General features: G+C 37.7%; 1 protein-coding gene and 1 long non-coding RNA gene across 3 annotated transcripts in view; one reads left to right on the top strand and one right to left on the bottom strand.

Moving 5' to 3' along the window:
• Positions 1-9,140, top strand: part of LOC107699976 (uncharacterized) — a 12,272-nt gene extending 3,132 nt beyond the window's left edge. Inside the window, exons 2-3 of the long non-coding RNA XR_001635513.1 lie at positions 8,538-8,694; positions 8,794-9,140. This is a non-coding gene — a long non-coding RNA (uncharacterized LOC107699976). The remainder of the gene's footprint in view (positions 1-8,537; positions 8,695-8,793) is intronic.
• Positions 9,141-15,042: 5,902 nt separating this feature from the next.
• LOC107700014 (sodium/calcium exchanger 1-like) overlaps positions 15,043-24,385 on the bottom strand; it is an 83,413-nt gene continuing 74,070 nt past the window's right edge. For both annotated transcript variants that reach the window (XM_016501501.1, XM_016501502.1), the window contains 5 exons: positions 22,831-22,937; positions 20,475-20,599; positions 19,933-20,032; positions 18,068-18,340; positions 15,043-16,336 (listed from right to left, as the gene is read on the bottom strand). In XM_016501501.1, the coding sequence (XP_016356987.1) occupies positions 15,957-16,336; positions 18,068-18,340; positions 19,933-20,032; positions 20,475-20,599; positions 22,831-22,937 (985 nt within the window). In that variant the 3' untranslated portion in view covers positions 15,043-15,956. The remainder of the gene's footprint in view (positions 16,337-18,067; positions 18,341-19,932; positions 20,033-20,474; positions 20,600-22,830; positions 22,938-24,385) is intronic.

Here is a 24,385-nt window from a genome sequence, read left to right as displayed (position 1 = left end):
GTGACAGGACTGACTTTATGGATTTCGTTGATGCAGAAAAAGTTATGTTTTGTGTTCTTTATTTAAGTTTTGATAAGCATTCCTATTTTAAATTATTATTATAATTTTAATGTTAATGTAATATTAGACTATGGTAAAGTTCAGCCAAGGACATATAATAAGGGCCTAATTCATTAGAATATGACTGACAAATTAATAAACTAATTTCATTTTATTTCAATATAAAAACATATTTCATTTAACAATTTATTAAAATTCCATTTAACAATAACATGGCCAGATACAATAAAAATAAACAACTAGAATTGCACAATGGCACAAACACAGACAGGAGTGAAAACAAAATTGTAATGGTACTACTAATATGTTAAAATTGATTTAACAATAACAATTACCAACTTGCAAACTCAGAACTCAGACAGGAGTGAAAACAATAACCCTGTGTTGTGCTACGCGTACGTGGGTGTAATAATATAACTTCCTATGATACAGCAAATGTATAGACATTTAACTGAATAGCACAAAGTAAAGTAACTGTGGTACCACATAATATTACGGCTCAGTAATAACAGGGCAATACTATGGTAATATCTGCATTATTACATGGTAATAACGGAAATTGCATGTCATTTCCTAGGTAATAATGTAGATATTACCATGGTATCTGTATGAAAAGTCTTCATTACATAAAGCTTATATAGATGACAATTACATCTATATATGAAGAGTTTATTTGCAAGAATAGATAACTCTGTTTTTTTTTATTTTAAAAAATCATGTTTTTTTTATTATGTAATCATGTTTTTATTGTGTTTTATTGTGTTAGTTAGCTGTAATTATTAGTTATTTTTTAACCTAATCAAAATAACCCAACTAAAGTTTGATTGAGATTAATTGGAATGCACAATGAAAAAACATGATTTCAGAGAATTGTTAAAAATGGAGTTATCTGTTTTTGCAAATAAACTCTTCATATGTATTGAAATATAATTAATATACAAAGTGCAGTGCTACATAGGCCTAGGTAAAAGAGGGATAAAATGAAAAAAATGTGTCGATGAGCATAAAAAGCTTCAGATTTACAGTGTAATGTCTATTTATTCAAATAATGTTTTACTATGGCATGCGTTAAATACATATTATATGCAATAAAGGTAATAAAAAACAACAATGCCATTCATTTGTCAGGCCCTGTCACACAGGGATGTGACAGGGCCTGATGGTCGGCCATTTTAAACTGCCATTACTCAGCCTGATAGCACATAAAAACTGTTAACATGCAATCAAGGAATTTCAGTAACTTTTTAGACATGTTTTGGATTTAAAAGATTTTCATTATTTTCTGGGATGTTTTACCGTGACAGGGCCTGACCCTTTAGCTCATCCTCAAAAAAAAAACCATACAAAAACAAGCTTAAAATCATATAATTCAATGACAGAACTCACCCTTGATCAGTGTCCACTTCACCTCATTCAAATTATGTCACTTCCTTTGAGTCATACCTTTAAAGGCGCATTACACACATTTTATGTTGAGTTTTATGTAAACGTGACAGGACTGACCAAAAACATGGGGACAGTTGTAAAAAAAAGTATTTATTTATAGAATTTATGTATAATTTCAAGTTTTTAATCAGTTGATGTGAATGATAACAACTTAAACTTGTTATGGATGGTGTTTTTTTTCTAAAAGAACAGTTTTTAGCATAACAAAACTATGAAAGCTGTAGGTCCAATTTGGCTGAGGACAAGGACAGGATTTGTAATTTTCAAAAGTGTTTTTAATCAATTAAAAAATATATGAGAACCTAATGAATGACATATTCCTTTACAGAACAACTCACAGAAATCATTAAATGTTAGGGACAACGTCATTACGCAATTAGTCCAGGCGCTAAAGACGCGCGAACAGTATTTGAACCTTCTTGAAACGAACTGTTCAAAAGAATCGATTCGCGAAAGAATCTGACCTCCTATCGCTATGAAATACCACCACCAAAATGTTTCCCTAATCTTTATGCAGGTTGTGTCTACTGTTCTAATAGATGATAGATTAATAATTAATAACACATAATCATTTCAGGTACAGATATCATGATTTTTTAATAAAATATATTATACTGACATTTTATGCATCTGTGAGGCCACCCCTCTTTCCTGTATGTGGACTATTCCATCCAAATCAAAGATCCTGTGCCTGCTTTCTTTCTCTCTCTTTATGCCGGCGCACACATTGCTCTTGTGCCAAGTGACCCTTACTGTCTCCTCATTTCATCGTAAAATCCAACATTATGTAATTTATTCAAGCCCAGTTGGTTCATTCACTCCAGTAAATAACCATCCTTTCTGCATTCGCTGAATTTGAATGGCCTCAAGCTATTTGATTGTCCATTTAGACCTGGGCTGTCCAAACTCGGTCCTGGAGGGCCGGTGTCCTGCAGAGTTTAGCTCCAACTTGCCTCAACACACCTGACTGGAAGTTTCTATGCCTAGTAAGAGCTCGATTAGCTGGTTCAGGTGTGTTTAATTAGGGTTGGAGCTAAACTGCAGGACACCGGCCCTCCAGGACCGAGTTTGGACAGCCCTGCTTTAGACTTTCCTTTTAGATGACTATTTTATTAGGCTATTATTTGATTTGGTTATTGCTTGGCTACAGATATCCCTGTATGATGAAACGCAGTGGAGTAACTGTATTTACTTATTAATACAATATAAATAGCTATTTATAAATATTACCATATAATTTATTCAGTAAAAAATATTTCCATCATTATATTGTAACATCCATTCATTTCCACCCATTTAACTTATCACAATTTTTTTTTTCCCACGATTTTTCAGCTCAGCGTTCTTCGTCAGTAATGAAATTCAAAGGATAAAAAAGTGCAATGAAATTACCACTGCAGGATGTGACTAAAAGTTATCCATAGGCTATGTGAGTTCATTTGCTTTACAAAAAAGTTAATAATAATAATAAAATAAAAAAGTAATGAACCATATTATGCTGTTATACCGTCTGTTGTACCGTTTCTGTGGAAACTATATTTTTCAGGATTCTTTGACGAATAGAAAGTTTATTCAAATAAGAAATCTTTTTATTTTTTGATCAATTTAATGCATCCTTTGTGAATAAAGTATTAGTGTCTTTGAAAAGAATTCTTAATTCCAAACTTTTGAATGGCTGCTCTTCAACAGAATTATCTAATATGTGTCAGTAGAGGGCAGCCTTTGATTGCTTTACTTCAGTGAATAGTGTCTAGTGAACCACACTGGTGAGAAGAGCCCATTATGTAATGCAGATCTTTTGTTTGGAATTGTATCTGCTTCTTTTTTTTTAATACGTAGAAACGAGACAGCAGTTTGACTTGTGACAAAACAAGGTGTTCTTTACATATGAATGAGTAACTAGAAAAAGATTGTCATGCATATGCACATTTGGAACAACTTGATCAGTATAAAAACAACAAATGCATTTTAACTAGTTCATGGTGAATAACACACAAAAAAGACCCATCCTAATTATTATCCTGGATCCAATTACAGGCACTTCTCTCTGTTTACAGAACAAATTGAACAGCAGCGAAACCTGATCTGCCAAACACATACAGTAATATGATATCTACTGTTGTCTGAAAATGCTCCGTTAATATTTTTTCTTTTGTGATTTGCTGTGTCTAGGGCAGACCTTGTATGAAATACAAGTAGCTGCCAACGAGGCTGTTATCCTTCTTTTTAATGCACCGTGTAATTGGTTCAGTGGCCCCTGTGTGCCACACACCAGCTCTGGATTATGAGCTCTGGGTCCCGTGGGCCTCCCTCACACCCGCTCCTCACTCTACAGTCACCACAAAACCAATCAAAAGGCAGAACCGAGTGCTGGTACATGTTGCCTTCTCCAAACCGTTTGGGATTATAATGGAGCTTAACGTTAGTGTTTGAGATGAAAGAGCTCTTCCAAACAATCCAACTGCAACATGAAATGTTGCATAACCACTTGCCATTGGCTTTAAGTATTGGATAATGTTCAAATTGAGCATTCAGTTCTCTCTCCCTATATTTACCCTTTAGAGTCTGAGCTGGAGAGGCACGGTGGGAAATCTTCTAAAGCAGTGTGCCTTTTAGCCTTAATCTAGTCTCTCTTGAGGGCCATGTTCCCTGCTTTGAGGACCTGTCGGTCATGGAGAGCGCTAAAACAATTCTGTGTGGGTTTTTTTTCCCAGACATTCATGTTAAGCCCAGACAGAAATTAGACAGCAGCTTTCACCCGGCAAAATAATGAAGCTAAGTCTGACACCTGGATGGAAGACTGCTGAGGCTCTGTTTACTCCTGGGGCCTCATTGATCAAATGTGTGTACACAGATTTGATCTTAGAGTCTATGTACCAAAAAAAAAAAAAAAACATGTCAATGGTCGGATATATAAAACGGTCTTTGACGTGGAAAAGTGTTAGCAGAAGATCAGAATCAGAAGAATTCTGAGCAGATGCATCCAATTTTCCATGTGGCAGAGTCAGAGTACTCCAAGAATTTGGCAATTCTTGCCACTCACCATTCTCAAGTAAAGAATTTGGATGCTGACCTGGTGCTCTTTTATATGCCAATGACATTAATTAGGGGGCGTTTACAAGACAGAGATCTGAAACCATTCAACTCCACACAGTTTAAAGGTCATTTGCGATTTATAGATTTCTGTGTGATATACAGATTTTTGTGTGTAAGTTTGTTTCTCTGAATCACATATATGCACATTTGAAAAAAAGATCTTAAATATGATGTAGAGTGGTTTCTGTACATGAGGTCTTCAAATGCACCTGGGAAGCTCCTAAATATCACACATACGAAAACAATTTCACACCATCATTTTTAATCATAAGAATAAGGTCACAACCTAATTGGAAAGTTATTATGACATATTTTGTGACAGAATATACCAAACATCTAAAACAATGCTGTGTGTTGGGCTAAATGTGATCATTGTATGTGTAGCTATTGTGACAGAAATCACAAAGAGTTTGTAAAATGTACAGTATAATGGTTCAGGCGTCTTTACCAAGCTGTAATGGGCAACATAGCTGCTATGATGAGAAAAGAATGCTTTTGGTTTGTTTAGATGTCTTTGGTCAGTGCTGCACTCATATTTCAGTCAAACTGCATAGAGTTTATTTGGAAGTGGCCTGGTTGTTTGGTGCGCACCAAGGTTCGGATGGCAGCATTCAGTTGAACTGGATTAACAAAGCAATCACACCAGAGTTCATTTTAATCAAACACACATCAACAAAAATGAAAGAAAAAAAATGTAAATAAAGCAAACATGATTTTAAAATGATACCTCATTTTACCCCAAGAAACTAATTTTACACTTTTACTTCAAAATAAAAATGATATTTTTTACTCCATAAATCTAAAAACATCAATGTGTCCACAGATACCTCAATAACAAATAAACACAAAACCTTTGATATTCAGCATAATAAGTCATAGATCACAACTTTTCTGAGACATAAAACTAGATCAGTTAACCACAAAAGTGTTTTGATTTACTAAATGTTGCTATTCAGGCAAAATAAAGAAAAGCATATCAAATGTTTTGAGACAAGATTTTGTGCCATCAAAGGTCACAAGAAAAAAAAAATTAAGGTGGGGGGATCATCTTGACCGGGAGAGCGTCTTGCCGTAAACTTTCAGGAAAAAAGGTAGCTACATCTTTGTACTTTATGATACCTAAATGGTAAAAATTACCCTAAAGTTACATACTAGTACTTTAGTACACAGCGGTACCTTTCGAAAGAGTTCCGCCCCAGTGACAGATTTGAACTTAAGAGGGGAACAGGTGTGTTGAGCAGACAGTCAGTGGAATACCTGCAATATTAAGAAGATCTTCAAATTATTTGTGTCACTGCACATTGACGTAATTCTGTGAAGTGTTGCGTGTATATATCTATGTGCAGGTTCTCCAAAAAAACGTGTAACCGGTTTAATTCTTTGTTTTATGTCAGTAGTTGATTGGCAGGTAAGTAGGCGGCCCTTCGCGTTTGTTCAAACGCCTTCACCACATGAGAGTTCACTTACACTAAATGCAGTGTGGTCACGTGCGTTTTTGATAACTTACGAATGTGGCCAAAACGGTCAGTCTCAAAATGTTTTCAACCCTGTTTACACTTGATTTTAACGCTGTCCACCTGTAATTGGATTGCTAGGTTGCTGTTGGAAATGGTGCTAGTAACACCAGCATGGGGCGCTTGGTGCCAGTGATGGTGATGCTAAATGAGATGTTAAACTGAGGTCCTGACACACTGAGGTCATTATAGATCCCAAGGTAGGTACTTTCGAAAACTTTTAGGGTGTAACTGAAGTGTCACATTTTTACTTAAGTACCAGATATGGGTGTCATGCCATAAAATGTTTTTAATACGACTGACTTTGTATTTAATGTGAATTTAATAACAATATTGTAAGTTACTAATTATAACACTTTCATTTAACAGAGAGCAAAGAACATTTACATTATCAAAGAACATTTTCATTCAGTCCAGCCAGAGACACTCTCAAAAACTCCCAGTAAAATCACTGAAGCTGTTTACACTGTCAAATGAATCTCTTACTTACATTCATATGCACATACGCACTGTTGTTTCTGATGAGAGCAAAACACCGCTTTTCAGCGATGACTCATCTGAACGTCTCGGATTGGTCTTTGCATTCATAAGCTCAACAGAATCGTGTGTGATTGGTTAATGCGCAGCACTGTAAAAAAGCGTCTGTCTCTGGCTCAGCGCCAGCCAGCGAACACAGATTTGAATTTAGCAGATGATGCTGTGCCGCACTGAACGATATAATCACACCGGTGTGATTGTATCAAATATAAAAAATATTATTCGGCTATTTTTGTCTTTTGGAAGCTGCATTCAAAATGCACTTGGAACAGATAATGTTCCGCCCCCTCCTCCCCCTCATTGGAGAAAATCACGTTCCAAAAGAAGGCGCGTGACGCTGTAATCCAAGCGAAAATAGAAGTAGGCGCAGAGGAGTGGGATGACGGATGACTTTCTTTTAGCCTATTCTTTTATTTTTACAATGTTTTTGTAATGTATTCATTATCACGGGCTGTAATAAAAAACAAGTAGTCCTATACTAATACTAAGAGTAAATATGGTTCGAATAGCCTATATTTTAGTAGGATATAAATATGTGGTTATGTTACAGCTCCCCTTTGAAGCTCTTGTGTATTTCTCCTTTTCCATCGCTCCAATCCTATTCTGCACAGGTGATTGGAGATGAGTTTTGTTCCCATTTTTGTTGCAGTTGGCTGATTTTTTGTAAAATAGCTTCTGTTTTTGCTTTTCAGATAAAAGAGTGGTTTCAGTTTAATATGTTGCAGGCTCATTTATTGGTAATAAATAATTGATAATAAATAATATTGATGAAAATAAATCATCCAAAAAAATTGGGCTTGTTTTTGAAGCAGCGGTTGCTTATTTGTCTTAAGAGAGTTGGCAACAGTGCTCTGACTGCATCAGTTCTTCTCTTCACTGTTGTGTGAGGGATGTTCATCCAGGTAGAAGAGATTCTTCCACTCTCACTGCAAAGTGTTTTGAGTGTGACAAAAGCACTAGATAAATGCATCATTGCTCAATTTGGCTGATGCTTACTCACTTCAAGCAGCATAAATACACTTTCAAAGAGACAAAATTGTTTCCAATCAGATGAAACAACCACAGTGAAAAGCAGGCGAAGTGATGCTCCGCTACTCACTGTATCCTAATATTAGAAAGTTCAGGAGCGTTCAGCAAGCCTACAGTGTTAGTTTGCACTACGAGTGAATCATCCTCACCCTGAATTGACACTATGTGATGACTAACTTGCCTGAGCTAGTGATTCATGAAACAGACATCCCTTTCTCTCTCTCCTCCCACCTCGTATTCCTTTTCTTTATCGTTTTAAGTCAAACCATTTCCGCCCCTCTTTCTGTGACATTCGGGCAACCTGGCAGACAGAAAGGGAACACTGTACATGTAATTACAGACTCTGAATAAGGGTAATGTGTTATTTTTTTATTACTAGAAGGAGTTTTTCTATTTCCTCCAAAGCGCAGTGGGATGTTGAGCTAAATTAGTGCAATTGCTTATCTGTTGGTTAGATGTCAAGGTTTCTGACCTCCAGCTAATGTTTAATTTAGAATGTTTTTCTCAAATAAATTAAACTGTAAGCTCTGAATGAGCCGTTCTTGTGCTTTTCCTGCTTTGAAAGACAAATAAATGTAGATTAGAGATTACCATCCTGGTGTTTTTACTTACCTGCGGCCCTGCCACCAATCCAACCGAGCTCACCAAAGTCAAATCTGGCTGTGGGATACAACATGACGGCTGTAATTGGCCAGAGTCGAATCCATTTCCAGTAGCAACTGTGGGTGAGTTCTGAAGCACGATGTGAGCTGACCCCGCTTCAGCCCCGTCTCTCGCCACGGCCGCTGTGATTGATGACACTAAATTGCCACTGTAATGTTTGTCACTGCAGCTGTGTCTTTTTTGTCTCCCCAGTGATCTGAAAATAGAGCTGTGTATTGCCAAGACAGACTGTCACTGAAAACAATGAACCTCTGATTCCTCATCGATCGAGAAGATTCTTGTTCTCAGAATTTTTAAAGAAGGTGATTCTCTGAATTACAACCGTTCAGCATCAGCGAAGACTCAGCAGGTAACACTTTATTCTCATTCCCTGTAGTGGCATATGAAAGCGCTTTGTACCTGCTATCAGTGTTAACATCCCGTCCAATTCAATAATATTAATCTTTAGCACAGTGGCATACGTCCAGATGCATACAAAACAGTTCAGATGCTGTGAGTGGGGATCTACTTGAAAAATGAAGCAAAGATGGAGAGAGAAAGAAAGGAGAAAGCAAATAAGCTTCTCATTTGACCGTCAAAATGTGCTTAAAGAGTTCAAAGGAGGTCCAAGGATCTCAAGTGAAGAGCGACAGCGGTGTTATGAGGGAAATGTGCTCCAGTTCAAATGCATTATTAAACACTGGCCTTTGCTTTGGCTCGCTATTTCTGGTTTCCAATAAAGATCAAGGTTTCTCTTTTTATTGCATTTTTTCTCTCAACTTTCCTTACTGCATAAAACACTAGCTCTCTGCAATGTCCAGGAAAATATAAATGTCATCATAAGCCTTAAATATATAAATGAATAAATAAAAATCATACACTGGAAAATGTTGACTTATTCACTTTTGACATTAGAAGAGATGATTTTCAGGAGGGAATATTTATGGATGATTTGCTGAGGGATAATAACTCAATTGAGAGTGCATGTAATGGAATTAATCTGGAAATATGAACGGAATATAATGGAATTTTGGCATATGAAAATGTATTTTGTATCTTTTATTTTGGAGAGAAATTAAAATTTAGAAGAAAGAAAATGTAAAGTTGTAAGCCATACATCCGAGTAAAACAGATAAAAAATGTAGGGGCGGGACTTCGTTCTATCCATCGGTTGTTGATTGGATGGCGGCAGATCTGAATGCGAACTTGCAGTCGATTGTGGGAGGGGTTTAAGTGGAATGAATAATTGTCACCAGAGGTCTGCCATTTCACTGGACAGTCGAGGTGACATCTTGCTTAAAAAATTGAATTTAGACAAAAGATAGGTTGAATTTTCATTTCATGTGAACTTTAAAGTTACAATAATAAAAAAGCTCAGTTAGTACATCAATTATTCATTGTCCTGATCAGGCCGTTCTTTTGCAGTTGAAGAAAACTGCACCAGTTTCTCTCATTGTGGTCCGGTTTTAGAGGCAACTCAACTGCAATATAGTAAGTTTGCTCTGCCTTCACAGATGCTTGTCAGGATGGTTGTTTCATGTAGTTTCTGAGCAATAATAAATGAGAGCGTGTTACATTGATTTTACATCTCATGTTCTTACTTGTGGAGGTATTTGTAGCTCCTCAAATGAACAGACGTTTTAAAAAGCGTATTTGCCTCCTGTTCTTCCCCTGTGAGAGTTTCTGTTGTGTTGTTCTGTTCTTGTAATTTACATTCTCCACTCCACAGCATTTCCTCTCCCCCGTCTTCCTTCTTCCTTTCTTTTCCTCTAATGACTGTTTTGTACCACTGCGCTGTTCATTGGTCTGCAGGGGGATGGGACCGAGTCAGGAGCCATCTGTCAAACATTCTGGAGAACGCAAGAGCTCGAAAAGAATATCACCATTCAAGCATAGACTCGTTAAGGGCGTCATATGATGACAAATCAAATTTTCCTTGATCTTTTGAGATAAAAGAGCTTTTTGTGTTATAAAAACACTAATTCCCTCACAAACCTTGGGAAATGAGTACAACTCTTAAACTTCAAAGATGTTCAATTTATGCACCCTTCTGTTGTTCCAAAACTGCAAAACTTTCTTTCCTCTGTAGAATGCATACACAAATTTGAATTTGTTTTGGGCTCCACTGACTTTCATTATATGGATAAAAAGCACTTTAAAGTGTCCTTAAAATATCTACATAACACACAGCCTATAAGAATATCTCTAAGTGCTCATTCTGTATGTTACATTGCAGTTAGTTAATTATCTTGAATATTCCAGTTTGATATGAAGACCAAGAAAAGTCAATGAAGAAACAATGGACAGTAGATTAACAGAGGTGTTTTGTTTTCTTTTGTCGTTCGCTTGAGAGAAAACAAAGCCATTTTAATAAAGAGTTAAAAAGTCTGTTAGTAATATACAATTCCAACTTTAATGTACTCATTAATAAATGAAATAAGAAACAAAGTTTTACGCATTACAAACAGAGACTCATTCTCCATCTTTTGGCAAAATACTGTAGTTTCCCTTCACATTACAGCTGTAATGAATTCACATAAAATCACACACTTTCTCCCTCACACATAGTTTTAGATACAACATTGAAAACATAAATTATTTTGTTGTTGTTGTAGTTATTGTTGTTTTGAAGATGATGATGATGATAAAGTACTCTATGCAGCACGTACATTTTTTACCTAAAATATAAATTTGTCTCAGTACAGAACATATCTCAAGACAACAATAGTGTCATATAACTAAGTAAAGAACACTTGGCTTTAAAAATAAAAACAAAAACAAAAAAACAAAGTCATTTAAAACAGTAATTTATCAAATAGCAATACATACAAAACCAAACACAATTCATTTCTTTTGTAAATATTTCAATGCTTGTGATTAAGAGAGAAATGCAATATTAGAAGATGAATGCACACACATAGAAAAGGCATGCTTTAAGATTGAAGTATCACAAGAGAGCACATGTGACACCGGGACTCTCGCACGACACAAGCACTCTGACGCACAAGAATGAAACGAGCATGCTATGACGGACTATGAATATCAGATATTCAAGGTCATTTTGTTTATGCAAGGGTGTTTTGGGGAAGTGGAGACTGATTTAAGATCAAATAACAGTAAATAAGTGTGGAAACACATTTAACGGCACAATTTAGCCAACAAGGAAATTGTGCTATCATTGTTTTTTTCTTTTTTCCCCCATACAATTAAAGGAACACTCCACTATTTTTGAAAATTTTCCAACTCCCTTAGTGTTAAACAGTTGAGTTTTACCATTTTCAAGTCCATTCAGCTGATCTCCGGGTCTGGCGGTAGCACTTTTAGCTGTAGCTTAGCATAGATAATTGAATCTGATTAGACCGTTAGCATCTCGCTCAAAAATGACCAAAGAGTTTCTATATTTTTCCTATTTAAAACTTGACTCTTCTGTAGTTACATCGTGTACTAAGACCGACGGAAAATGAAAAGTTGCGATTTTCTTGGCCGATATGGCTAGGAACTATATTAAACTATACTGCAATTATATTACGCAGCGCCTGAAAATAGTCCCCAGCACGCTCCCTGTGCAAGCAGGTGGTCACGTTGGTTATGTTGACGGAAGTCAGCCTATTTTCAGGCGCTGCGTAATATCATTGCGCCTGCTGCACCCATGGTACGGCAGCAAAGTTCCTTGATTATTACGCCAGAATGAGAGTATAGTTCCTAGCCATATCGGCCTACAAAATCGCAACTTTTCATTTTCTGTCGATCTTAGTACATGATGTAACTACAGAAGGGTCAAGTTTAAAATAGGAAAAATACAGAAACTCTTTGGTCATTTTTGAGCGAGATGCTAACGGTCTAATCAGATTCAATGATCTATGCTAAGCTGCAGCTAAAAGTGCTACCGCCAGACCCGGAGATCGGCTGAATGGATTCAAAAACGGTAAAACTCAACTGTTTAACTCTAGGGGAGTTGGAAAATGAGCCTATTTTCAAAAATAGTGGAGTGTTCCTTTAAGGTTAATGGGGTTTATTGATATTGTGGTCCCCAGTGACATTAAGTGTATTTTGTGTTTCACCGAAGAAAGAAAATCATCCAGGTTTGGAACGACACAAAGAGTGAACTATCACTTTAAGTGTGTTTCTATGCACATCTACTGTTATTTGATCATAAATCAGTCACAATGCTTTAGGCTTATTCCACAAGAGATGGTCCTTCCTGGTCCACATAAACAGATTTTCTAGCGCGATATGTTCCCGTATGGTATTTTTCTTCAGGGTTATCGACTGGCTACTGAGCATTACATGGAGATTCACCACCATAATCCTCTGTAGTTGTTAATTTTTGTTTTTTAGAAAACCCCATTAGTTTGATGCAACTATGACTGCTATGTTTAAATATGTTTACCTCTGGGAGATCAATCACTGCTCTGCTCTCCACAAAGCAAAAGCCCATATTAATATGACGCAAAGCTCTCAGGGGCAACTTAAGGTTCTTAATTAAGGATTGTCCTTGAATTAGGGTGGAACCTTTAAGTTCATTAACCCTGTGTGGCCAGATACAAGGAGAGAGATGAGAGTGACCTTATAAAGTAATTACAATCCACGGATCCCCTCTCCACCCACCCTAGAGCACTGACACCAGACAACATAATGACAGAAAGACAATGACTCTTTTAAGACGTCACCTAGCAACAAGAAGCACTAAAAATACATCACTCTGCTTTTTTTAATCTGGTATCATTGGAATGTATAAATACACATATGCCAGTATAAATGCGGACTGTATGTACATCTGTTTCGCCCACTTTCGCGTCACACATTGTGTAAGAAATTGAGCAGAGCACTTGCAACATTTCCATAGATGGCTGACTGTAGATTTTTTATGTTTTATCATTCACGAAAATGAAGGGCTGTGCTGTAGCAGGCCAGCCTCGTTTAAGCCAATGGTGTCGTCATAACAGATAGCACCCTTCTAAAATGGTGCATTTGGCCATTGGCGTCATTATAAATCAGGTAATGGGACTATGCGTTCCCTCTTAACCATTTTTCAGAAAGCTCTTTAAAATGACTTTTATTAAAAAGTTTGAAGCACTGGTCTGCTGGGGCCCCTAATAGTGAGAATTTCCTACAGCTATAACTTTTCATTTCCTATAGCATGTGTCCCAGGTTGGGCCAAGCAGATGGCTGATAGCTGGGAAAATGGGGACACATTACCCCCTTGTAAACAATCATGTAATATCTGCAAACTTGAAACCCGTAAGCACTGTATCGCGTAGCAAAGAGCTGGGCTAACTTAAGCAAGTTTAACTCTTTGCTAACTGGAAATGAACCAGGTCTTATTAGTTAAGGAGCAGATGGAGGACATTGATTAAAGATAGCAAACTGAAATTAAACTGGAATCCCAACCATTATACATTAACCATGCACGTAAATGCAAATTAGGTGGTGCCAATGCTAGCAGGAGAGGTAAGTGCTTGAATGATTAGATACGCTCAGGATTTATGCGGCGAAAGTGAGGGACTCACATTTCACGGGTAAAATATCCATGTTGCGCATGAACGAGTCATAATTTTCACCATCTTGTCAGTGTAAACTCAGTGACAGACCTACTGTATGGCCTAGAGACCTTGTACGGTTGATATCAAGGCACCCATGTTGTGTTCAAACACAACCACATGACTCAATGACGCAATGCCTTCAGTAGAGAATAGAGCTAAAAGCTTGACACAGTGAAGCTGTAGAACATGGCTTGGTACAACAGGACAGTCACTGCATGTTTTAGGACCAACAAATGTACCACATGAAAGCTGCAGCCATTTGTAAATTCATGGATGTTGAGAGGGGATCCAGAAGCTCACAGGATGGGAGCCTGAAACTCCTGAGCGTGGCAGTGACAGACACGAAATTCACTGTGCTTGAGTTTAGCACACTTTCATACTTGCATACATACACTCATAGTCAGATACAAACACTTTGAACACTGTTCAACAGACTGGCACACATGACTCGTACGTTTTGTCAAATCTTTTGCACTCGCCCATTCGAATAAATGCTCTCTCTCTCACACACACACACACACAGCCTACAATATTTCCCCACATAATACATAGTTCATAATAATAAATATCACATGAATAAACACCAACACCTTGTTTCTTATGTCGCCATTAAACTATTTCTTTTGGTCTCCATTCAACTTCTATCACTAATGTTGTTCCATGCAAATTGTGTATCTCTTCAGGTTTTGTTAACTTTCAACAAAAATAACCAGAAAAGACTGAAAAAAGATCTTTCTTTCCTTCTTACAATCCTTCTGTTGACTTCATAATTAATTTTCAGTAGCATGGTAAAAATAAATGAATAAATAATAAAAAACACAAGAGCATTTTTAAAAGATTTACAATACCAGCAAATAGTAGATGTGAAGAGGGTGTGGTATAGATAATATTGGGGCAGGGCCACAAATGAAGAAGGTGTGGCATAAATAGAGTTGTGGGTGGGGTCAGAATTGAAATGGGTGTGGTTTAGGTAGTGACAGTGTGGGATCAGAGGGGAAAATATGTGGTATATTGTAGATAATACAGGAGGGGAGTCAGAGATGGAAGGGGTGTGGCACAGGTAGGGTTGTGGATGGGGTCAGAAGTGAAGAGGGCGTTGTTTGTTGTGAATTGGTGTCATATGTAAATAAGGTATGGTAATAATGGGGTGGGCCAGAGATTAAAAGGTGTGGTATAGGTAGTGTAATGGGTGGAGTCAGAAGTGAAGGTGTGGTGTATGTAGTGATGGGGCAGGGTCACTATAGTAGTATAAGGGTATAAGTAGTACTAGGCAGGGCCTGCGATAACATTGAAGTGATGTTAATAGTGAGGAAGTTGTTGTATAATTATTGAGCGTGAGGTCAAGAGTTGAAGAAGGTCTGGTGTAGGTAGCACTGGGGCATGTTCAGAGGTGATGAAGATGTTTGAGTAGAATTTGGCCAGGGTTATGGGCAAAGGTCATATTAGGGGCGGAGTCAGTTTGAGAAGCTCAGCCCTCACCGGATCACTTGAGCTGAAATTATAGTTGTGAAAAATGAAAAGCGCTAGTGTGGTACGAATGTCTGCGGGGAGCTTCAGTAACAGGCAAGAGAAGACAGATGAAACAGAGTGTTCATGTCTTGAGGGTAGGTAGAGGTGTGAAGCATGCCCAGATCTCTGCAGTGGGAATGAGTCTATTGACAGCGACTTGGAGGGAAGAGAGAATAATAGATGAGGGATTTCTGAGAGAATATCGAAGTGAGGCATAAAGGACCATCCTTGGAAAAAACAGCACTGAAGCAAGAAAAACGCTAAGGGGGCTCTCTAGAGAGTATTCTGGAGAGAGTTGCTCTGTCTGAATATCCAGGGGGTGGCAGACACCATGTAAAAGAGATCCATCTATAAAGAGAAGCTGTGCATGAAACCACAGAGCCTCTATCATCCTCCACTGACACTCATCTAGAAATCCACGTCAGTGTTAGCTAAAGGATGCGAGTTCAATTTCAACAGCGATAATAATCAGTAAGAACAGATGTAAACACTCATTTTAGACTTCTCATATACACAAAAGCAGAGAGGAAGAATGATGGGAGGTTTTACAGCAAAGAGTACATCTCTCTCAGGAACTTTCTCAGAAGCCAGGCACGTGGCAGTAAGCCTCCAGCGAGGCCAGCAGGATGTAGATGAGCCACAGCATGAGGAAGAGGAACACGGTGAGCAGCTTGGCGGTTCGCGGACCCCCCAGCTCGCCCCCGGACACAGAGGGCCGGCGGCGGTACAGCAGTATCAGAACACACAGCAGTGCCATAATGGTGAAGAGGGTGACGGAAAACGCCAGCGACCCCGGCGGGACCTGGAATTTTTTGCCCTGACTGTGCCAGTACACAGCAGCGATGGTCCACGCCACTCCAATACCCAGGAAGACATTAACTGCATTACTACCTGTCACATTTCCAATGGATGCATCGGCGTATTGGTCCTGGATGGCTGCCACCTTGCTGGCAAAAGTATCTGTGGAGGGCAAAAGAAAAGACAAGATGAAAGAAGAATGGTTAGAAGTGGAAGAGCCCCAGAAGAACATTTTAATGAAAGACATTGCTCGTAGCTCAGGACAGTGTTTTCCAAACCTGTTCCTGGAAGCACATCAACAGTACACATTTCGAAGTCTTCCTAATATAACACACCTGATTCAACGCATTAGCAGAGACCTGAAATGGATGGGGCGGATAAGGATAATGCATCCAATAACAGGGTTGGGAAACACTGGCTCAGAAGACAGAATGGAGGTATCATTTATGTTTAATCAACATTGTCTCACATGTTTCTTCTAAAAGTCCATATGAGAAAGAAAAGCTGAAACAAATGAGATAATAGTTGACATACAATAAAGAGTACAGAAATACAAAATAAAATGAATGTTGTTGGCAATTCAGTCTTGGAAGAACTTGATAAGAAATTAAGTTCAAATTAAAATATCTGACTTTTGATTGTAGACTTTGGTATCTTGGAAATCTGAGCGCAGCCTGTGCTCAAATTTTCCACTGTGATCTCTTGTGAATCTCTAGACGAGACAAATATGAGATTACAACTGTCTTTTTCTCAGAAGAAATATCTGGCAATAAGGATGGGCGATAGACAGGTTAAAACAATAAACCAGTAAAAAAAAAAGAAGAAAAGTAGTAGTGTTGAGTTATAAATCTGAGTTTTCTGTCTGATTTGAATGTGATGTGATAAAAGACAGCAGAAAAGCAGTAATGGCAAGGAAACACATCTTTCTATTGAGTGCACACAAAAATATCACAGTCCAACTAGTGAGGTTTGATTAACAACAAATGAGTCTTATGAACTGATTCTTTTAATTAATCATTCATTCAAAAAGACTCGAGGACTTATCAGTGTGACGAATGCTTTGCTAAATGAACTCACTTAATCTATCAGAGTGGTTACTGAATCAACATCTATACAGGTAAAATACTTCCAAAAAGATTTGGATGTGCAGAAAAAGATTTGGAAAAGTATGAGTCACATTGCAAGTATTGCCAATATTGTTTTCCTATGCTTCTAACTTAATTTATACCTTTAATCTTTTTTGACACTATTTTACCTAAAAAAAACAATCGCTTTTCCATAACAAAACAGCGTATATTACAATATACACATTAGAAACTACACATTATAACATATGATTACCAACCAAAATGTATAAGAATATTGTAATATAGATTTGTACTTATATTGCCCAACTCTAACTGAGCAGACAGAAATGCAAGCACCGTTTGCACTCTATTTTATCTGACTGCTGTCTTGAAGAAAAGTGGATCTTTTCATTATGTATGTTGGAGCTTGAAGATGGTTTGACATATAGAGCTTGAGTATGTGCAGACTTAGTCCATCCACTCTAATGCAGCTAATGCCAAGTCAAACACACAGATCTCTTGCAAATCATGGTCTGCTAAATAGTCCACATCATTAAACAGTCTAAGTAAGCTACAACATTCACACATCCACACGAAAGCTGACTAGGGCCATTATGGAACGATAAATTAGAAAACATGTTGAAAGCAGCGGCTGCATTTCAACAGTACAGTATATAATACATCAATATTTGATAGAATACTTGATTCTAATTGGTTAATTGTGGCATTCAGGGTTTACTTTTTGATAATGACTGGATGACTACATTATCCTTACTAATTAGCTACAGTACATGCAATGGCATCTGATACACAAGTAAACACTCACCAGGCACAGATGTGCCCAAGGCCACAAACACCACAGCTGTGACAGAGTCCTTCAGGCCTACTGTACAACCAAAGTGAGAGGCCAAATCTCCAGTAACAGCGGTCAGGACCCCGATGAGCGTGATGGAGACAATGAAGCAGGCCCAGCCGTTCCAGTACTCCGTAGGTGGAACGAAGGCAAACAGAACCTTCCAGAAAACTGTCAGGAAGTGCATGATGTAATCAAAGCATGAGGGCAAGCGCTCTTCCCCGCTCTCCTCTTCATCATCATCACCTGAGGGGCGAACAAAAGGTACAATATATAGAAGGGTTTGCTTGATTATGACAATTTCTTTCATGGTTATTTTGGTCAGTATTAAAGTGTTAGTTCGCCCAAAATTGAAAATTCTGTCATTAAGTACTCACCCTCATGTCGTTCCAAACCCGTAAGACCTTTGTTCATCTTCGGAAAACAAATTAAGATATTTTTGATGAAATCCGAGAGCTTTCTGACCCTGCATAGACAGCAATGCAGCTGAAACATTCAAGGCCCAAAAAGGTAGCAAGGACATCGTTTAAATAGTCCATGTGACATCAGTGGTTCAACCGTAATTTTATGAAGCTACGAGAACACTTTCTGTGCGCACAGAAAATAAAAATAATGACTTTATTCAACAATTTCGTCTCTTCTGTGTCAGTCTTCGCCGCGTGTTCACGGGAGTACGATGACGTATGGACTATTTTAGCGATGTCCTTACTACGTTTCTGGGCCTTGAACGTGTCAGTTGCATTGCAGGGTCAGAAAGCTCTCAGATTTCATCAAATATTCCTTAATTTGTGTTTCAAAGATAAACAAAGGTCGTACGGGTTTGGAATGACATGAAGCTGAGTAATTAAAGAATTTTCATTTTTGGATTAACTAAACCTTTAGGTTCACTAACTATTTAATTTGATTACTCATTTACATTTTGGAAACATGCATTTATTGATTAGTTTTTAAAGTGATTTTTTTGAACTTCAAAAACAATTAACAAAAAACAAACAAACACATAAATACTGTATATACATACTGTTAATAACACAAGACAAAACGAGAGTATCATTCAAAATCTTTTTTTTCCCTCGATTTTCTTGTTTTCATAATCGTTGGAAGGCAAATGAAAATAAAATTTAATTAATTGCTCAGCCCTAATATACAGTCTGTAGTAAGGTATAGTAATTAGAAAAAAAAAACATTAAATTCAAATGAATTCAGTTAAATTAATTTTATTTTATTAGTACAATGAAATGTTTTAAATAAGTTTCAGGTTTTGCAGAAAAATTTGTCTTCCTCCACATAATTGTACGCTGACAAAAAACTGGTATAGGATTAACTTTATAACAATTTTCATTTAGAAATTGCTGGTAAATTTCACAAATAATTGCAGAGAAACAGCAAAAAACATGTTAATATTAAATATGAAATTTTTAAACAGGAAGACTGAAATTCCAGCATACTTTTTTTTTTGCGTTTATGAATTTTCCTTGACAAGACAGTAGGGATATGAAAGAAAGTGAGTGAGAGAGAAATGGGGGGTGAGAGCAGGAAAGGTCCACAAGGCGGGATTCGATCCTGGGACACCCAAAGCGCAACTGCGCCATATGTCGGTGCGCCATCTTTCCAGCATACTTTTAACATTAAGTGTCTCCTTCTTGGCTGAGATTGTGTCACGTTGCACAGAATGATTCACATTCAGTGTGGATAGACAAACTGGTTGTTGCTGGAAACCTGTCACATCTTTTCCTTATTGAATGGTTTTATATAAATTTTTTATTGAATATGAATCAGTTGTGTGGTCCACTTCTATTTGAGCATGTGTGAACACAGTTTGGCAGAGAGACACTGACCTGCACTGACAGTGACAGCGCTGACAAACTGTTCTCTCCAGCTGCTGCTGCCCACCACCAGTGCCAGGTTAGTCTTCTTTATGAGCTTGTCGACGGTATTCTGAAAACACACACAAATACATATATAAAAGATAAATCAAACCCAAACCCACAAAACTGTCCTCGTAGTAGACAAGATTTAATATGACTCTGTCTCGTAGCCCAGTGAGCACAGAGGTCTCAGCTAAACTGATTTCAGTGAGGCAGTGGGCGTCTATGCACAACCCTGTCAGAATTTCATTTTCTCCAATGTCATCCTGTCCTAGCCGTTTGCTTGTTTGCATTTAGAGCACTGCGGATAATCGTGGAGGGAGTAACACAGTATTTCTACCTCAAATCTCTTCTAAATCCCAGAGCCGCCTGACCCCGGTGACCTCCAGTATTGAGACTGTCACCATGAGAACAAGGAGGTGAGGATTCAGATAGAAATTGAATGTGAGAGACTGTGCAGGTAAGACCACTTCATGAAAGCTGTATTGTTCTTCCTGATTCACAGGACTTACCTTAAACTCGTACGATTCCTCTATCACCACTTCCTGTTTGGTGTGCTCTCCCAGACTTGGGCACCCCATCTTGGCCACCTCCTCTTCCTCTGCCCCCACCGCCAGTTTGTTATCATTGGAGTCTCCTGTCAAAGGAAGACATAAAAAAATCTACTGAGCCATATAGTTTGTATGTGTATTACAGAGCTGAGATGGTAGAACTCAATTTACAAGGAAATTCACTAAGAATGAATTGTGCCCAGTGGTAGCGCTGTTTATTTGCATGCACGGTCTGCGCTTGTTGTTGCACCCAATTCACTAAAGGAATTTTGCAAATCAAGTAACTGAAAATGCAGCCAATTGCAACAATTTGCATGATCATTTTCTATCTTGCATGCCGTTTTTGAGTTCTAGTTTGATAAAAATGCAGCAGACTACAGCAATCTGCCAGACTTTGTTGTGATTGTGTAGCATGTTTACAAAAATAAATCATTAACTTTTATATTTTCATTGTACTAAAGCCAAAGCAAACTGTATGAATCATCACTGTGTCTGTCACGCGACTCTGTTGCCCTTTTGGTCTTGAACTGATGGTAAAACTAACAACATTATTAACTGTCTTGATATTTACTTTGAAAGCTGAAGCTGCGATTATGGTAAGGGGCGTTACATTTCCGACGCATGCTTGTGGTGTTCGGCCAGTCACAATGCACTGGGTCAGCTGGCCAATCAGAGCAGACTGCGCTTGTCAAAGGAGGGGGCTTTGTTGAAAACGACGCGTTTGAGAGAGGCGGGGCATAAAGGACCTACAATAATGTACAGTATTTGAAAAATAATGTGTTTTTTGAACATTAAAGCATGTCAACATATTCTGTTACACCAAATACACAAAATAATGATATTTAAAATAGCATCATATGACCCCTTTAACCTTTAAAAAAGATATATATTTTTTCCAGCATACTTTTTTTTTTGCGTTTATGAATTTTCCTTGACAAGACAGTAGAGATATGAAAGAAAGTGAGTGAGAGAGAAATGGGGGGTGAGAGCAGGAAAGGTCCACAAGGAGGGATTCGATGGGAGAATGCAGATCTGAACTATATTCAGATTAGGTTTTTATTTCTCAGTGTTATAAACTTGGCAGCGGCTATTTGCAGTAAGTGTAAATAGCGATAGAGGCTATTTGCAGTAAGTGCAAATAATGGATTCTATTTACACAGTGAAAATAGCAGGATTTTCTTAGTGATATGCTATTTACACTGCACAAATCGCTCTAGATTCTATTTACACTGTAAAAAAAGCAAGATTTTCTGCTATTTTTACTACTTATTACAAATAGTAGCAAATTATCTGCACCTAAATTGTAGTGCGTTATAAAACAGTATGCAATGATAACGTATTGACTGCAAATTACAATTTTTTAAATTCAAATTATTAAACGGATGCCACCTTACTGGGACAATAAAGCCCTCCCTACACCTACCCTACCCATCGTTTTAACAAAACAACATTGCTGTCAATAGATGCAAAAATAAATAAATAAATAAATGAAAATGATAGAAAATGTTTAATTTACTAATTTTAATTTGTTAAAATTAAAAGTTTAATTAATTAAAAGATTAACTTACAAAAAGCCCCAAAAATACATTTTGCAAAAAATAATATATATTACATATCTGCAATTTTTCCACAGACAATCTCGAACATTTCTGTGGCCCCCATGGGTCCCCAAAGTGCAATTTGAAAACCCCTGATTGTGAACGATTAGGGAACAAGAAGCAGGTTTTTGTTTTAGGTTTCTGAAATACCGCATATATATAAATGCATCATAACTGTTTAGTGAATTCATCCATCCATCGTTCCACTGTAATGTATCATATTCTATAGTAACACTACACATAAGCAGGAAATGAACCTCTTTGTGTGTCCTAGAAAAGCATTGAAGAGAGAGACTGAAAGACAAAAATCATCAAAAAATGCTTATGTTAATGGCATCAACATTCTTAATTGGATTCTGTAACAGTATGGCAATTTGAAGAGCATGGGGATGAACATTAAATTAGAGCAGTTAGTACATAATTAATGTGCAGAAATGGCCTAGAGATATTGCTTCAACATGGCTGCTTGCACTGCGACCAGTTACTGCCGGTTCCTGCTCTCCCATTATAACAAGTCACCCATTATAAGACCTCCACTGTCTCACATTATTCGCTCCGTTCACACAAAGAAACCTTTCTATGAAATCTGTTTCTAAATTATTCAGGGATAGATGTGGAAACTATTAATACAATATTAAACAGGACCCCAATTTGTATTCTAATACAAAGCCACAGAGCACTGCAGATGGAGTATGGATGTCACACACAAATCCACTGACCGTGTTTCTGCCCGATCTCCAGCAGCACCGGCTCCCCCAGGTGGATGGTGAAGGTTTTGTTCTTCTCATACTCCTCATCGTCAATGATCTTCACCTCCAGGATTTTCCTGTGGTGGACAAAGACATCAAATTTAAATGTAGTATATTTTCAAAGAGCGTGTTATGTGAAATGTGGAAGTTGACAGTGGCAGGAAAATCTAAGTAGATCATAAAGAAACACTGGGATAGCTATGCAGCAGTAGCCATTGACAAAGACTTGAAGAAAGAGCTGAGGAAAGTCTCTTTCTTGAAACACCAGCAGAATGGTTCTCTGAGTAAATCATTCATAAAACCATTCTTATGTAGATTGTCATCTTCAGTGGACTGCAACAATTGATGTAGGAATGGATTTATGAATGATTTACACTGAAATTCATTCTGCTAGTTTTTATGCATAAGCCCTAAGGAGTGTATGTAACATCCATAATATTCACTGAACGTACAATTATTAAAGAATGATGGGTTACCTTAGCATATCTGACTTTCCTTTTTGAAAACTTTATGCAAAGGGCATTTTCGAGTTATCTTGCATTATCTTAAGTTCATTGCTGATTCCCTCAGAGAGTTAGAAACATGCAGCAGCTCTGATTTTAAGTGACGGGGCTGCAGTACAATGTTTTTGTGCTTAGGGAGCAGGTTAGCCATGGCTAATCACCATTTGTCATTATTAGCACACACAACACTCTGGTCATGGTTGATAAACACTGTCTACAGAAAAGCTGTACAACAGCAACAAGGGGGAGGGTGGGGGCAGAGAGAATTTAATTAATTTAGCAAAAAAGACGGTGGCACTCCATAACCACAGTACACAATTATGTGGTAACATTTATTTTAGCTTGTATTCTATTTTTTGCATGTTATGAATGTCATTATAAAATGGATAGTTCTGGTGATTTAAGCCTTTCAGTTGTGCTGAAACGTGACAATTATGATACAAAACACGTGTCCTGTTCATTACATCATAGAGGCAACTATAATATGATCAGGCACTACATCTAGTGGAAAGATGGTGCTTTAAAGGTCACATATTTTACACCTTTCTGGAGTTTTATTTTAAGTCTTGATGTCCTTAAGAATATATATTTGTGGTATAAGTAGCAAAAACCATCTCAATATATTTTTACAGCTCCTCTCTCAGGAGCTCTGCTGAGAACAGGTCGATTTTGGCCTGTCTAATTAATATTCATGAGCCTCTCTTCTGATTGGCCTGTTGTTTTCTGAGTGACGCACGGCCAGGCCAACCACAGGTAACTAGGGTCAGCGACGTCACAGCGCTAGCTGGAGGCAGCAAAACAAAGGGGAAACTGGAGGCGGCCCATTCAAACCAGCGCAGATTCGGCTACATAAGGAGCTTAAAATATCATCTTGTTGTGGTGTTGGGTGCCAGAATCGACGTAATACAGCCTCAGATGAGAAATTTGATCGCATATCTGCTGCCACTGCCAGACAAAAAACTGACGACAGCTGTGGTTAAACGCGATAAAACGAGCAGACTGGACAGAAACGATCGTCAAAA

This window comes from Sinocyclocheilus anshuiensis, unplaced genomic scaffold (genome assembly GCF_001515605.1).
Source record: "Sinocyclocheilus anshuiensis isolate Anshui unplaced genomic scaffold, SAMN03320099.WGS_v1.1 scaffold1023, whole genome shotgun sequence".
Lineage (NCBI taxonomy): Eukaryota > Metazoa > Chordata > Actinopteri > Cypriniformes > Cyprinidae > Sinocyclocheilus > Sinocyclocheilus anshuiensis.
This window is presented reverse-complemented; position numbering and strand designations above follow the sequence as displayed.